Source organism: Poecilia reticulata, chromosome 1 (genome assembly GCF_904066995.2).
Source record: "Poecilia reticulata chromosome 1, P_reticulata-male-v2, whole genome shotgun sequence".
NCBI classification, from domain to species: Eukaryota; Metazoa; Chordata; class Actinopteri; order Cyprinodontiformes; family Poeciliidae; genus Poecilia; species Poecilia reticulata.
In genome coordinates this window covers 26,173,484-26,186,933 of record NC_088830.1, presented here as the reverse complement: position 1 = coordinate 26,186,933, position 13,450 = coordinate 26,173,484, and the positions used below count along the sequence as shown (strand labels likewise).

At 38.5% G+C, this 13,450-nt stretch overlaps 3 protein-coding genes across 4 annotated transcripts; 1 reads left to right on the top strand and 2 right to left on the bottom strand.

Annotated features, from left to right (window-relative positions):
- Positions 1 to 3,501: 3,501 nt before the first annotated feature.
- Positions 3,502 to 6,604, top strand: LOC145552607 (uncharacterized). Of its 2 annotated transcripts, none has more exons than XM_081610228.1 (9): positions 3,502 to 3,735; positions 3,989 to 4,778; positions 4,848 to 4,892; positions 4,964 to 5,025; positions 5,110 to 5,173; positions 5,380 to 5,433; positions 5,617 to 5,643; positions 5,729 to 5,882; positions 5,962 to 6,604. In XM_081610228.1, exons 2-9 carry the CDS (start codon positions 4,707 to 4,709, stop codon positions 6,153 to 6,155), a joined length of 672 nt encoding a protein of 223 aa, XP_081466354.1. In that variant the 5' UTR covers positions 3,502 to 3,735; positions 3,989 to 4,706; the 3' UTR covers positions 6,156 to 6,604. The 2 variants fall into 2 exon arrangements, with proteins under 2 accessions (XP_081466354.1, XP_081466358.1); XM_081610232.1 differs by having other exon boundaries at positions 3,503 to 4,142; positions 4,728 to 4,778.
- A 2,009-nt stretch (positions 6,605 to 8,613) lies between these two features.
- Positions 8,614 to 10,535, bottom strand: LOC145552606 (histone H1-like). The gene has a single exon (XM_081610220.1). The coding sequence runs from the start codon at positions 10,462 to 10,464 to the stop codon at positions 9,856 to 9,858; it is 609 nt and encodes a 202-aa protein (XP_081466346.1). The 5' UTR covers positions 10,465 to 10,535; the 3' UTR covers positions 8,614 to 9,855.
- Positions 10,536 to 12,400: 1,865 nt separating this feature from the next.
- LOC103467542 (histone H2B) lies at positions 12,401 to 13,073 on the bottom strand. The gene is given in 2 exon segments (XM_008414019.3): positions 12,401 to 13,049; positions 13,052 to 13,073. Coding segments are annotated over 2 exon segments (414 nt in total). The 5' UTR covers positions 13,059 to 13,073; the 3' UTR covers positions 12,401 to 12,642.
- Positions 13,074 to 13,450: the final 377 nt, after the last annotated feature.

Genomic DNA, 13,450 nt, shown 5'->3' with positions numbered 1-13,450 from the left:
CATCTGGGAACAATCAAGACGGCACAGGGGAAATCAGATCCTCACACTAGGGCTGTACGAACAATTAGCCCTCAGGTCTCTCTGACAAACTGTTCTACAAAAAGGAGCCATAATACTGGATGGATAATAAATGACTAAAACTATATGATCACATAAAAAGTTTAAATAAGATTCATAAATATATATGTATAGAAAACAAGAAAAATGGCAAAACAAACCCTAATTGATTTCTATTTGCTTTTTCTCTTTCCCTCTGTCTGAGCCTCGCGTGGTGCATCTGACCTCTGACCTCAACTCCTCAAACCTGTCCTCCCATGGACCAGATGATGTCCCTCCTACAAAACCAGCCGATGAAAATGATCAAGAAGATCTGGAGGATCAAGAAGACAGAAAAGACCTCCAGGGGACAACTGTCAGTCTCCTGTTGGGCATTTGGACTGAAAACTGTGTGAGACTGAGCTTTAACAACCTCCGCTGGTCTGCTGACCAGTATCAACGTAGAGGAAGAAAAGCTAAACATGCTTCAGAGCTGTGAGAGAAGACGATTCTGAACTGTTGATGCTTGTTTCATCTGTGGACAACATGGACATTTCCTGAGGGACGATCTGGACAACCCAAAGATCCAACACCAGAACCAGTTGGACTGACAGGAAGCCAGAGGAGAGAGACGGGGGAGGATTTGGCTGCAGCAACGCTGAGACCGAGTGGGGGAGAGGGGCGAGAAGGAAGGAAGGAACAACATGAATCCACATGAACCACTGTGAAGGACAACCTGTCTGTAATGTCCATCTAGATCACGACTTTAAATCTGAAACAACAGAGCAACAGAGTGAGCAGCAAAACTTCACGCTACCAAGTATCAAGTACTTCAACTTTTGACACCAAAGAGGACAATGTCCAGAGCAACAGCTAGTTTGGATGTTTCTGAAAGGCTCTCCACTCAAAGAACTATTGCTGGTCCACTGTCAAGTGACCGAAGCAAGATTTATACTTTTATGACAGGAGGTAACAAATCCTCCTGAGCAGACAGGCGATCAGTGTTCCTGCTTCTACGCTTTACCTACTTTCCAGATGGAAAATCTGCGCTTTGTTGGGTTTTGAACGGACACTTATCTATACCTTCACTGCACTAATGTAATTTTTTTGTTTTGTTGGGTTTCCTAGAAAACACATGAAATTGGGTAGCTTAATTATGATCATTCTTAGTTGTTTGACTCCTAAGGATGTTTAAGAGTTTAGAAATTCATTCTTCTAGACATAAGAGAAGTCAATTTAAAATTAACTTTAATGTGTGTAAAAGACTCATGTGTTGTCTCTGCCTGGCAGAGCTTTCCATCCAGAATTGCTTCATGATTGATTGTCCTACAAGCTCTCTGTATTGTGCATAATTCATAAATAAACCTGATTGAGTGATTTTACCTGAACAGTGCTTGGTAAGTTTTTTTCCACAACAATGGACAAAAACATTAAAGGCTCTCAAGTAAAAGGCGTGGCGTTTTAGCTAATGTTGGACCCATGAGCAACATGCTAACATTAGCATATTAGCCTGCAAAAGACTTTTATGCGTCATCTTTTCAAAGAAAAATTTACCTGTAACCATATATGCGAGTAGTCAAGGCATACATGGCACATGAAAATATACTGAAGACGAATAACTCACCTTTAAAGAAGCTCTGTTTCTTCCAATGGAAGCTTCCCGCACTTTACTGCGCACCGCTGAGCTGAAGCATTCACTCCAGTGACAAAAATAGTCAAATCCAGTTTACTCAAAATAATGTAGTCTTGTACTTTTCTCAGGCCAAACATGTACATTGCTCACATTACTTGAGTTGAATAAACAATTTAGTGAGACTTGAGTAAAGCATACAAACCTAATTTAAGTAGGAATAGGTATTGCCTTTTAGAGTGTTCTAGGCAAGGCCGTAGGAACGAGTCTGTCATTGGGGGCGACGCATATCGGAAACCTGACAGATCAGTAAATATTTTGAGCAGAAATGTCAAACAATTATGCCATCATCACATCAGTAATGCGTTACTCTAATCTGACCCTTGTTTCAGTAACAAGTATTCTAACATGTTACCATTTACAATCCAATAAACAGATTAAAGTTATGCATAGTATAATGACCGTCATTCCAGGATGAACACTCACTTTAGCATTTGCCTCACAACTAGCAAGCTACATACTCTGGTAGCACAGACAGGCTGCCAGATTCTGATATATCTTATTGGTCAAAAGACATTTGATTATTGGTCAAAATGCACTGATATAAATTGACTTGCAGTTGAACTGGTTCTACTTCTTTCTAAAGCCAAAGTAAAAAACAAATAATAAAATAGGACTCGGCAGTTTTAAACTCAATACAGCAGTTTGACCAACAAAAATAAAATCTAAAAAACAAGTTTTGTTCTTCTTGAACAACTCTCTACATCAGTGCAACAATTTGATCTACAAAATAAATAAAAATGATACTTTTCACATCTAACAGACACCTTAGCTCCTCACTCAGTCTCACTTTCCAGCCCTGCATTCAGTAACTTACCAAACATGAGCCATAAAAACACTGAAGCAAAAAGCCTAAATGTTTTTATTCTCCTGTCATTTTCAGCCGTAAACATTTAACTAAAATATCTACGGATATGTGTTTCTGTCTCTGCCTCCCTCTGACTCTCTGCCTGGTGTTCCTGCATGGATTCATGGATTTACAACAGACACTACAGTAATTTACAGGATCAGAATGTGAACTAAATATAAAAAGCATGTTTTCATCATACAGAATGAGAATTTAAACGACTTCATTTTCAGATGTATACATTATTATACATCTCAACTCTATTTACTTTGTAGCAAAAATTTTCACTAATTTATTTTTAAACCTCTCCTCGAGCAGTTTTCTTATTGTCTCCTGTAATATAATTTTTTATATAATTAATTAATATAATTTGTATATCTTCACACTCTGAAACTCCACCTCTGAAACTCCTATGCAGATCAGGCATAGGAGATCCTATGCCTGATCTGCTCCTCTCATAATAAAATAATTTACCTTATTTAAAAATTAAAAACAGTTCATACATATTTCAATAAACTAAATGAAGACCTCACCTGAGCTTCTTCACCTTTCTTCAACATAATTCTAGCCCTGCTGTTCTCCTAAATATCTAAATAATATAATATAATATATAAATACATGTTAAGTGGTCGAGTATGATCAGGTGTTGCTCACTTTAAATAATAAAAAGGCTAATTTCGCTGCTTTTTCAGTCTCATTCTAAATCATTGTGACTAGTCTAGCTAACTTTTAAACAAAGTTAGCAGTTAAATTTTGGACATGTGACTATTCCAGAATTAAAACAGCTTAACCAAAAAAATTTAGTTCTATATATGAAAATAAACTGACAACAATATGTTATAAACGAGCGATATTCATGGCAAACGTCCTGACAGATCGGTTACCTCATTCAAACGGGAGTTTTTCTGACTCCGTCTGCTGCTGCCTTGAGAAGGTCCTCGCTGCAGCATGCAGAAAGGGGCGGGGACGGACCACTGTCAGCCTCATACCTTATATGGAAATGGGACCATTGCACTCCGGAAGTGAAGGGGGCGCTATTTTCCTAATTTCTAGTATAAATACCTTAAAGAAGCGGGTTTGAGATGCCGATTGAAAGAATTTTGAGAGGGTTCATGTGTTCGGCACACGATCCAAAATGGAAAAGGCGCAAAGTCAGCAAAAGGTATTTTTACCTTCTTTAAAATTTTTATCACATAGTAAATCAATACGCTTTTCTAGATGACGTTGAGCATATAATAAACAGCTGTAGACTATTGAAATGCGTAATTCATAGAAGGTAAGGTTAAATTTAGCATGTAGCATAGCTAATTATTTCCCTGCAGGGCACCATTAGATAAAAATAGAAAAGTAAATAAAATGTATAATTGATAAGTGTATTTTATGCTCAAACTTTGTTTTTTTATTTTATTTAACAGATCCACGTTTCTATTTGTAACATTCGTAACGGAGAGAAGATTATTCCGTATTGCACGAATGACGGATATTTCTGTCCTCTTTGCTCATACAAAGCCGATGAGTCGTTCAAGGTACAGAATCACATAACAAGAACTGCTACGGTTCAACATAACGGTATGTAAAGCTACACTTACACTATCATTTATTTATTTACCTTCTTAACAGTTTTGTAGTTGGTTTTTTTTTCATAAAAAAGACTAGAAAAAGGTTAATCCTTTTTGAAATATGTTTTTGCACGCCAACATTTCTGGAAAGTCTAACACTTTTTATAAACTAAAAGCTGCCATCATAGGTGGGTGTAGTTCCCTCTACTTCATATATTTATAGTAGTAAATAACTGCAAAAAACACTAGTAAGAGTAACAGTATTAGGTGATATATCTACTATTAAGTACGGTTTTACTGATCATAATGTGCAGTGTAATATTACCCATTTATTTCTGCAGACATGAATTAAAATGAAGGTATGTGCACTGATAGTTATTTTAAAAATGGAAATTAAAAATATTAATATAAGTGAGATGTTATTGTTGGACAATTATAGTTCTTTAGAGCTACCAGACTGCTTATTTCCAATCATTCCTCCGTTCAATGTTTACAGTCAATAGTGTGGGTAAGGCTGTTGTCTTATACATTAATTTGATTGTTAAAGTAATTTAAATTTTCCCTCTTTTCTTGAATGTTCTCTCAAACACCACAGGGATTGCCTAAACAAGGACTGTCCAACAACTGTGGAATGTTTGTAGTGATGGTAACATCCACTTCCTCCCACCATTTTGTTGTATTGTTTGTATAGACATAATCACATTTTTCTCCACAGTATGCTCTCTACTTTGTGATGGAAGCACCATTTGATTTCACGGAGGTAAGGAAACAGATAAGACTGCATGCTTTCTGTTGGAGATGTCATTAAATGCGAACCTGTCATGTCCACAGAATGACATGATGACAATACGAAGATGGTGGACTCTCACTCTCCTGAGAAACTTCCCTGTGAAGTAAGAATAATGGTGCAATATACCACATCATCATACACATAAGTCAGTTTTTTAAAGAAAATCTTCAATTTGTCCTTTTAAAAGGTCCAAAGAAGAACTACAAAAGGAGAGAAAGCGGAAAAAAGTTCATGAGGGGGCAAAATATGAGGTATGGTTTAGTTCAAATTCATCAGTGTGTAGTTTTGAATCATGTAATTTCTATTATGTCCGTTCACAATGCAGTTTTATGCAATGCTTGATTGTTAAAATATGAAACAAAATCAGGATAGGACAGTTAAAAAGGTTGAAACTGTTTTGATGTTGTTTGGACTTGGGCTCATCTTTCACTTTCAAAATATCTATATTTTTTTACAGACTCTGTGTGCTGATGACCACACCTATGCAAAAGCAACTGAGGCACAAATTGAGGTTAATTTTTAAAATGTACACATAACTATTATTTTTGATTTGTATTTAAACCAGAAATGATTTTTTTTTAAACAGGAAAATATATTTTTTGCACATCATTTTTTTATGACAGTAGAGATGGAAAGGGTAAGACACTGAGAGATACAAAGTGTTAATTACTGTTTTATGCTTCTCACCATGCAGGTACAAATGATGCCACCAATTTTGCAGGTAAAGATGCATTCATAATCATATGCGTCATAGCCATTATTCTGGTGATAGTCTTGCAATGCACCTGTTTTTCTGTAATTTTCAGATGCCTTTGGATGTACTGGAAGCTGTTCTCCAAGAGGTGATACTAGCACAGGGAGATGCAGCTTACCTCACCTTGGCATTAACCTGCAAGCGCTTTAAAGCCATTGTGTCTGACCCAGTGTTCAGGAAGAGGACTCACTTTGCTTGGCTGGATGGTAAGAACCTTTGACTTTTTTCCACATAAAACATGTTAAATTAGATTTAAACTACATGAAATTTATCATTCATTTACAGGTGAGATCAACTGGGGTAAATTTTCAAAGTCATTCAAGGCAGAAAACCGGATTCCTTTTGCAGTTGTTACGTGTTCTTCCTGTAACCGGCAATATAAAGACTGTGTGGGCTTCACTGGAAATGGAAGACGAGGAGATTACCCTCGTTACTACTGTGATGGCAGACCTGGACACTGCCCTGGATGTCAGTACTGAATGCAAGGAGAATAATAGTTGTTTTCCACAGTCTTTCACACATTTCAGTTGTCACACATTGTTCATTTTGGTGACATCTTTGTAAATCTGTTCTGCTGACATTTGGATTTGTTCTGTCATCCTTTAGTTTTTCACAATGTGTTCTTTAAACATTATGTACATTTTTTAGTGTTCCTTTTGTTGTAGTTCAGTTGATTTATATTGTTTAGTTTTTTGGTAGAACTGTTGTTTCCAGGAAAAGTAACATTGTGGCTCTAATATATTAAAGAGAAAGTAGAACCAATAAAGTAGTTGTAAATATATTGTAACAGCATTGTTTAACAATTGGATAACCTTGTTTTAAAATTTTGAAATACAAGCAAAGATAATACCTTTCAGTATTTCATGTGTAACGTTTCATATACTTTAACAATGACTGGAAGAAATAAAAATTGTCTTTGCAAACCTCAGTCGTTTATGTTTTAGCAATCAGAATCAACAGTTTTTATTTAAATAAAGCAACCAAATACAGAAACATGTTCAGTTAGAATCATACCATAATACAAAGATTAAAGGTATGCCGAGCGACGGTGGAGACCGGGTGGAGGTGATGGAAACTCGGGTGAGGAGCAGTTCTTCACATCAAGCCGGACTTTATGAAGGGTAATTCAAGAAGATGAGGAGACCGGCGCCGATAGGCTGAGACGGAGGCGCATGATGAGCTGATTGGCTGAATTGAAGAGCGTTAGAATGTACACATAAGCCTGATTTATTTATCTGGTGACTTCAAAGAAGCTTTTCATACAGAAACAATGATTAATCCACAGTGGATCATTCTCTTGTCAAATAAACTTTCTAAAACCTACTTTCTCTGAGTGTTTCCAGTTTGAAGCTACATTTAAAGTTTTACAAAAGTCTCTCTGGGTTTTGCAACAATTGAATATTTGAGCGCAGTTTGTGAATCAAATACAACTGGTAGAGTTGATATAGAATTTCTAAATTGAATAGTGGGACACCAGTCCAGTGTCTTTTATCAGATTACTGGTTAAGCTGGAGTCCTTACAGGAAAGGTTTCCAATGAGACTTTATGGTAAACAATGACAATAGTTGAGCTCACCTGCAACCAAGCATAATAGTTTTTGGCACTAGTTATATTTTAGATTTAAATTTATTTATTATAAGAGTACGTTTCACTACATCACAATCTATTAATTGAACTACAGCGTTCTTGAAGTATTTGGTATCCGTTTTCTTAATCTAGGATGGACTGGTGATCTGCCCAGGGTCATGCGTGCGTGTATGATAATTAATGGATGGATAAATGTGTTCCTAAATATTTTTTAAGCCTTTTGTTTCAGCTAGATTGGGTGACAATAGATAAATACATATACATAATAATTCATTATTGTTGCTTGTTTTAAGTTGTTTATTACTAATGTGATTTTAACATTAAAAAACAATAGTTTTAATTATTTTTTTAAAGGGACATACCACGTTACATTATTATTATTATTATTATTATTATTAACGCGGCTGGTACAGGAAATAGCGCCACTAGCGCCCCCTTCACTTCCGGATTGCAATGGTCCCATTTCCATATAAGGTAAGAGGCTGACAGTGGTCCGTCCCCGCCCCTTTCTGCATGCTGCAGCGAGGTGTACTTGGCTGCCTTTACTCTGAGCCGTTCAGAGGGGGGAGGGGCAGGAAGCGCTCTGCTGAATGCGCTGGTGTGCGCCTTCAAAATAAAAGCATGCGAGTGGAGGATTTTAAAATTCTTCGCAACTGAGGTGAAATTATTGGGGGGGGGGGGACGAATATGACTCTCTCCAATATTGGGGGAGAGGGGACATGTCCCGCCCTCCCCCCCCCGCTCATGAGCACACCCGTTGCCGTGGCAACCGCCTGCGCTCCACAAGCCGACCCGAGATTACGTTAAAAACATTGAACACTCAGTCCGTTACGATATTAGGTTTTCAGGCTTAATATTTATTTTGCGATCATTAATAAGCCTCTCATGAACACAGCGGTGGTTGATTATGTGACCAGCAGGTGGTGATCTATTTTAAAAATAAAAAGATGCACAGATTTTTCTTCTTCTTCAGTGCACAATATTTTATTAAACAATTCTTTAAAACAATTTTTTTTTTAAAAACGAGGCTTCAGGCCTACTACTCGGTCCCTGAAACAAAAGGAACACCCAAGGAAAAAGGACAGACAAGATCAATTATTCCAACAGAAATAAAGCAAAACATGCAATGCAAAAGAAATTAGTAAATCAAACAAAACTAAAAGAAAACAATGGAGAAAAAGTTTGGGAACCACTGCATTAAGCCAACATTTATGTATTAAAATGTTTTTATTTGTCTAATTGTAAATGTATGTTTTTTTTTTCTTTAAACTTGAATAGTGAAAGAAGGGTATAAAAACTGCATCAGCAAAGGTAAACGATGGGGGGGAAATCAATCAAGTGCAACAAATGTAACATTTTATTCACATTTATTTTATATAAAATTTATTTTATTTTATATAACACCTTTTAAGAAAATACCAGACTTCACAATGTAGAAACTCTGAAAACTGAAATTCAGTTTAACTGGAGGAAAACTACAATGTTATTACAAAAATATTCAATCCCAACATTGTCCCTGTTAAAAAAAACAGCAATAATGGCATTTTTCTTTTAAACGTCACTATGGAGCAAAAATTATGACGCTGCAAATTTTCGACCCAAAATCCCAGACAGTTATAGGATTTGTGATTTGTACCAATTTTCAAGTAAAATGTAAAATGAACTGTGAAGGGTGACTTTCTAAAACAAAACCACAAAAAATTACATTTTATACAAAACCAAACAGCAACAGTATCAAGTGATGCATCGTAGCAACATGAAATTAATGTTTTCACATTGAAAATCTCAATGAGCATCTGTAAACATCCATCCATCCATCCATTTTCTTGCACCCTTTTTCCCTCAGTGGGGTCGGGAGGGGTGCTGGTGCCCATCTCCAGCCAACGTTTCGGGCGAGAGGCGGGGTCACCCTGGACAGGTCGCCAGTCTGTCGCAGGGCAACACAGAGACACACAACCATGCACACACACACCTAGGGACAATTTGGAGAGGCCAATTAACCTGACAGTCATGTTTTTGGACTGTGGGAGGAAACCGGAGTACCCGGAGAAAACCCATGCACGCACAGGGAGAACATGCAAACTCCATGCAGAAAGACCCCAGGCCGGGAATCGAACCCAGAACCTTCTTGCTGCAAGGCAACAGCTCTACCAACTGCGCCACTGTGCAGCCCCATCTGTAAACAACCCGTAAATTATTCAAAATGTACAGAAAGATACAACAGTGTACTATGACCAATATAGAGAGAATAAATGCTTTTCTGCTAAAAATGTTTGAAAACTCAAATTTGCTAGAAAAAACCTTAATTTTGAGATTACTCAAACTATCTAGTGCAAAAACTCGAAAATTTCAGGAATTTTAACATTTTTCGACTTCTGGAAAGTCCCTCAGTAGCAAAAATCGAACATTTCTAACTTTTGAAAACAAAAAAAAAAATTAAATACGCTGTCGTACCAACTCTCCGTAATCGCAGAAAGAGGCATTTCTCTTCATTGATAAAGTTTGTTACAAGCGACGGAATGAGCTCTTAAGCGTTGCAGTGTTGGCTCTTAAAAGAGCCTTTGTTTAGTTGATGTCTGTGAGGGATGGAGTTCACTTCTTGGCTGCTGCCTTCTTGACTTTGGGCTTAGCGGTCTTCTTCGCTGGAGCTTTCTTGGCTGCTGCCTTCGCAGGGCTCTTAGTGGCCTTCTTGACCGCCTTCTTAGGGCTCTTCGCTGCCTTCTTGATGGCTGCCGGTTTCTTAGCCTTCTTAGGAGACTTCTTGGCAGCAGCAGGCTTCTTGGCTGCTACTTTCTTGGGCTTCTTGGCCGCCGCTGCTGCGGGTTTCTTCGCCGCCGCGGGTTTCTTCGCTTTAGCAGCGGGTTTCTTCGCGGGCTTCTTCGCCTTGGTCTCGGCCTTGCTGCCCATCTTGAAGGAGCCGGAGGCCCCGGTTCCCTTGGTGTGGACCAGGGTTCCCTTGGTGAGCAGGCTCTTAATGGCGGTCCTGACTCGGGCTTTGTTTTTGTCCACATCGTATCCTCCGGCGGCCAGAGCCTTCTTGAGGGCGGCCGCCGACACGCCGCCTCGCTCCTTGGAAGCGGCCACGGTTTTCACGATCAGCTCGCCGACGCTGGGGCCGCTCTTCTTGGGCTTGGGGGCCTTCTTCTTGGCCGCTTTGGCTGGAGCGGCGACGGGCGGTGGAGCTGGAGCGACTTCTGCCATCTTCTGCTGGCGATTCAACAACAGTCAGAGTGGAAATGAGAAACCCGGAGCAGCGCGCGGCACTTAAACGCACCATGAGAACCGTGGAGACTCAACCGCGTCCGGGGCTCTTCGCAGCAACATGGACTTTAAAACTTTGTGTTTCTCGGCGGCATAAAACAGCTGAAATCTCCGTGTTGGATCAGCGCTGCGGGCCGACAGTGTAGTGGATCCGTAGCGGACTAGTTTCTCTTCGTGTTCAGCTTCTGGAAATCTCTGAAGCTTTCTGCTCTTTGTTACCGGAGCCTGAAAACTGCACCGATTCACGGCGGAACATGCTGATAATCGCTGTATTTTCCGTCCTTTCTCCTCGTCAGATCCTATCATCCTTATCAAATACTGTCTGGACGCTTCTTGACATGTTAGTGTAAAGACTGAGAATAAAAACAACCAGCCGCGGAGTCTCATTTCTTCCTGAAATGAAGATATTGTAGCATCAGCAAACACATTGATGATGGCGTCTCATGATGTTGCCAGACTTCCTAGCAGCGCTAATCAAAGTCATATTTTCTGCTGTCAGCTCCTGAAATTAATAAAAAAATAACTTCAAGATTATAACTAGAAGTTGAACTGAATGAATAAAGTATTTTCTACACTTTCTCAATCTGCCCTGGGTTTTACAAAGTTAGTTTGAAACAGAGTATTTGTGTTTTTGGCTTCCTTTGTGTGCCTGAATAAAATGACTTAAACACATTCCTTCAATTGTTTTGCTTCTTAATTAGCTCTATTTTAATCTCTTTTTAAATTGCCACATTTTTTATTACATCCTGAGAGAAAAACGATGGGCTTTAATGTATATATGATAACAGATTAGATGTAAGATTTTGCTCTTCAGTCCAAGTAAAATCGATTTATAGAGTGAAAACATTTCACTCTATAAATATGGAATCAAAATCATTATTCTAAAAAATGTTTTATTGTAAGAGCCCCAAGAAAAAGGATTTCAATAAACTTTCAATAACCCAAGGACTGATTAACATGTAATGTGTGTAAACTTCGGAACATCACTGCTGAAAAGTAAATTGGTGTTTTTGAATTTGAAGTCCAGAATCTGCTTTGCTTTTTAAATAACAAGGACGTTTTTTTTCTCATAACATCTTAGAAAACTTATACTGAATAACAAACAAGAAAAAAATATCTTTAAAAGTTAATTTTAATTGAAATTTTTGGGAAATATTTCCACTGAGATGTTGCCAAAAGTTTTCTTATAGTCATCCTCACCCTCTGGACCTGGGTCACGTGTTTTCATCACAGTACAGAAACTGGCGTTTTAGTTTTTCTGCATTCTCACTGGGAAAAATGCAGAAAGACCAGAAGTCCTGCGTTGCAGCAGGCAGACAAGAACCAAGCGTCAATTTTTAATGCTTGATAAGCTGTTAATTATATATCTTTGCTAAACATAAAAATAATTCCAGAAAAGATAGAACTTTGGAATGACAGAAAACTAGGCAAACTGTTTAAGTTTGAGCTAAAAGAGGGAGCAACACTTTGCTTTTTACAAATGTCTTTTAAAAAAATGGTGTAATATTGTATGAAGTTTGTTTTTTTCTCAATTTCTTATAGTTTGAAATGATTAAAATGTAGGTCAGTAGATTCCATTTTGGGCTGAACATTTTTAGAAACACTTTAGCTGTTTACTTGAAACCCATTTTTTAAAATCAGTTTACCATTAGGTAAAAACTATCAAGGGTTTAAAATTTAGATTTCTAGATCAATGGGAATCCAACTTTAGTTTTAAACAGATCTTCAATGCATTTGCAGTTGAAGTTCTCAAAACGTTTATTTTAAGGGAAAAACAGACGTTTATCAAGCCCTGATTACTTATTTGCATTTTAATTTAGAGAACTTTATCTTTCATTACTCTAACCTCCAATACACCATACTTTTACATTTCAGGATGGTTTATTTTTGTTTTCACTTTATTAAACTTAAAGTCCATGGAATTTAAAGTACTGAACCATTTTAGATCATCAGTACAGCTTAAGAACAGTTCCAGTGTTTTTCTTTTTCTAAGAGTCATGTGTTATAGCTCAATCTTCCTGAACAAAGCAGACTAAAGCGTCAGGGTCAGCGCTCTTCAGACATTGTGGGTAGCCCTTAAAAGAGCCTTCGGGTTGAGCAACTTCCGCAGCGGACAGTTTACTTAGAGCTTGTGTACTTGGTGACCGCCTTGGTGCCCTCAGACACGGCGTGCTTAGCCAGTTCGCCGGGCAGCAGGAGCCGCACGGCGGTCTGGATCTCCCTGGAGGTGATGGTGGAGCGCTTGTTGTAGTGAGCCAGACGGGAAGACTCGGAGGCGATGCGCTCGAAGATGTCGTTGACGAACGAGTTCATGATGCTCATGGCCTTGGAGGAGATTCCGGTGTCAGGATGGACCTGCTTCAGCACCTTGTACACGTAGATGGCGTAGCTCTCCTTCCTGGTCCTTCTCTTCTTCTTGCCTCCTTTGCCGGCCGCCTTGGTCACGGCTTTCTTGGAGCCCTTCTTGGGCGCAGACTTCGCAGGTTCAGGCATCTTCTCTCGGAGTGAAGTTGACGCTATGGTTCGGAGACCATTCTTATACACAGTGCATGTAAATTCAGCTGTACTGTCCCTTCACTGTGATTGGCTGAGCAGTTCAGCGGGCTTCCAATGAGAGGCGGAGGATCAGTGGTTTTAAAATCCCCGCGCGCGCAAATTCAGTGTTCACAGAACATGTTAAAACTCGGATTAGGAGGTGAAACTGAAGCAATACAACACTGTTACCTTTCAGACAAGCTAAAGACAGAATTTCATAGTACAATCGTTTAAAAAATTAACTAAGATTGAGATTCTACCTGTCTTGGCACATAGTAGATTTACTGTGTTCTAGTCATATTCTGGGGTTTTGAAGACTTTCCACTTTTATTATACTTTTATTAAACCTTTATTTCACAAGGAGAATCCTGAGAAGATTTAAAAATCTTTT

Coding starts and splice junctions, on each gene's coding strand:
- LOC145552607 (XM_081610228.1), top strand. CDS start 4,707: ATGTTCTCTCAAACACCACAGGGATTGCCTAAACAAGGACTGTCCAAC. Junction 4,779..4,847: donor GTGGAATGTTTGTAGTGATG/GTAACATCCACT, acceptor TTTTCTCCACAG/TATGCTCTCTACTTTGTGAT. Junction 5,644..5,728: donor TGATGCCACCAATTTTGCAG/GTAAAGATGCAT, acceptor TGTAATTTTCAG/ATGCCTTTGGATGTACTGGA.
- LOC145552606 (XM_081610220.1), bottom strand. CDS start 10,464: ATGGCAGAAGTCGCTCCAGCTCCACCGCCCGTCGCCGCTCCAGCCAAA.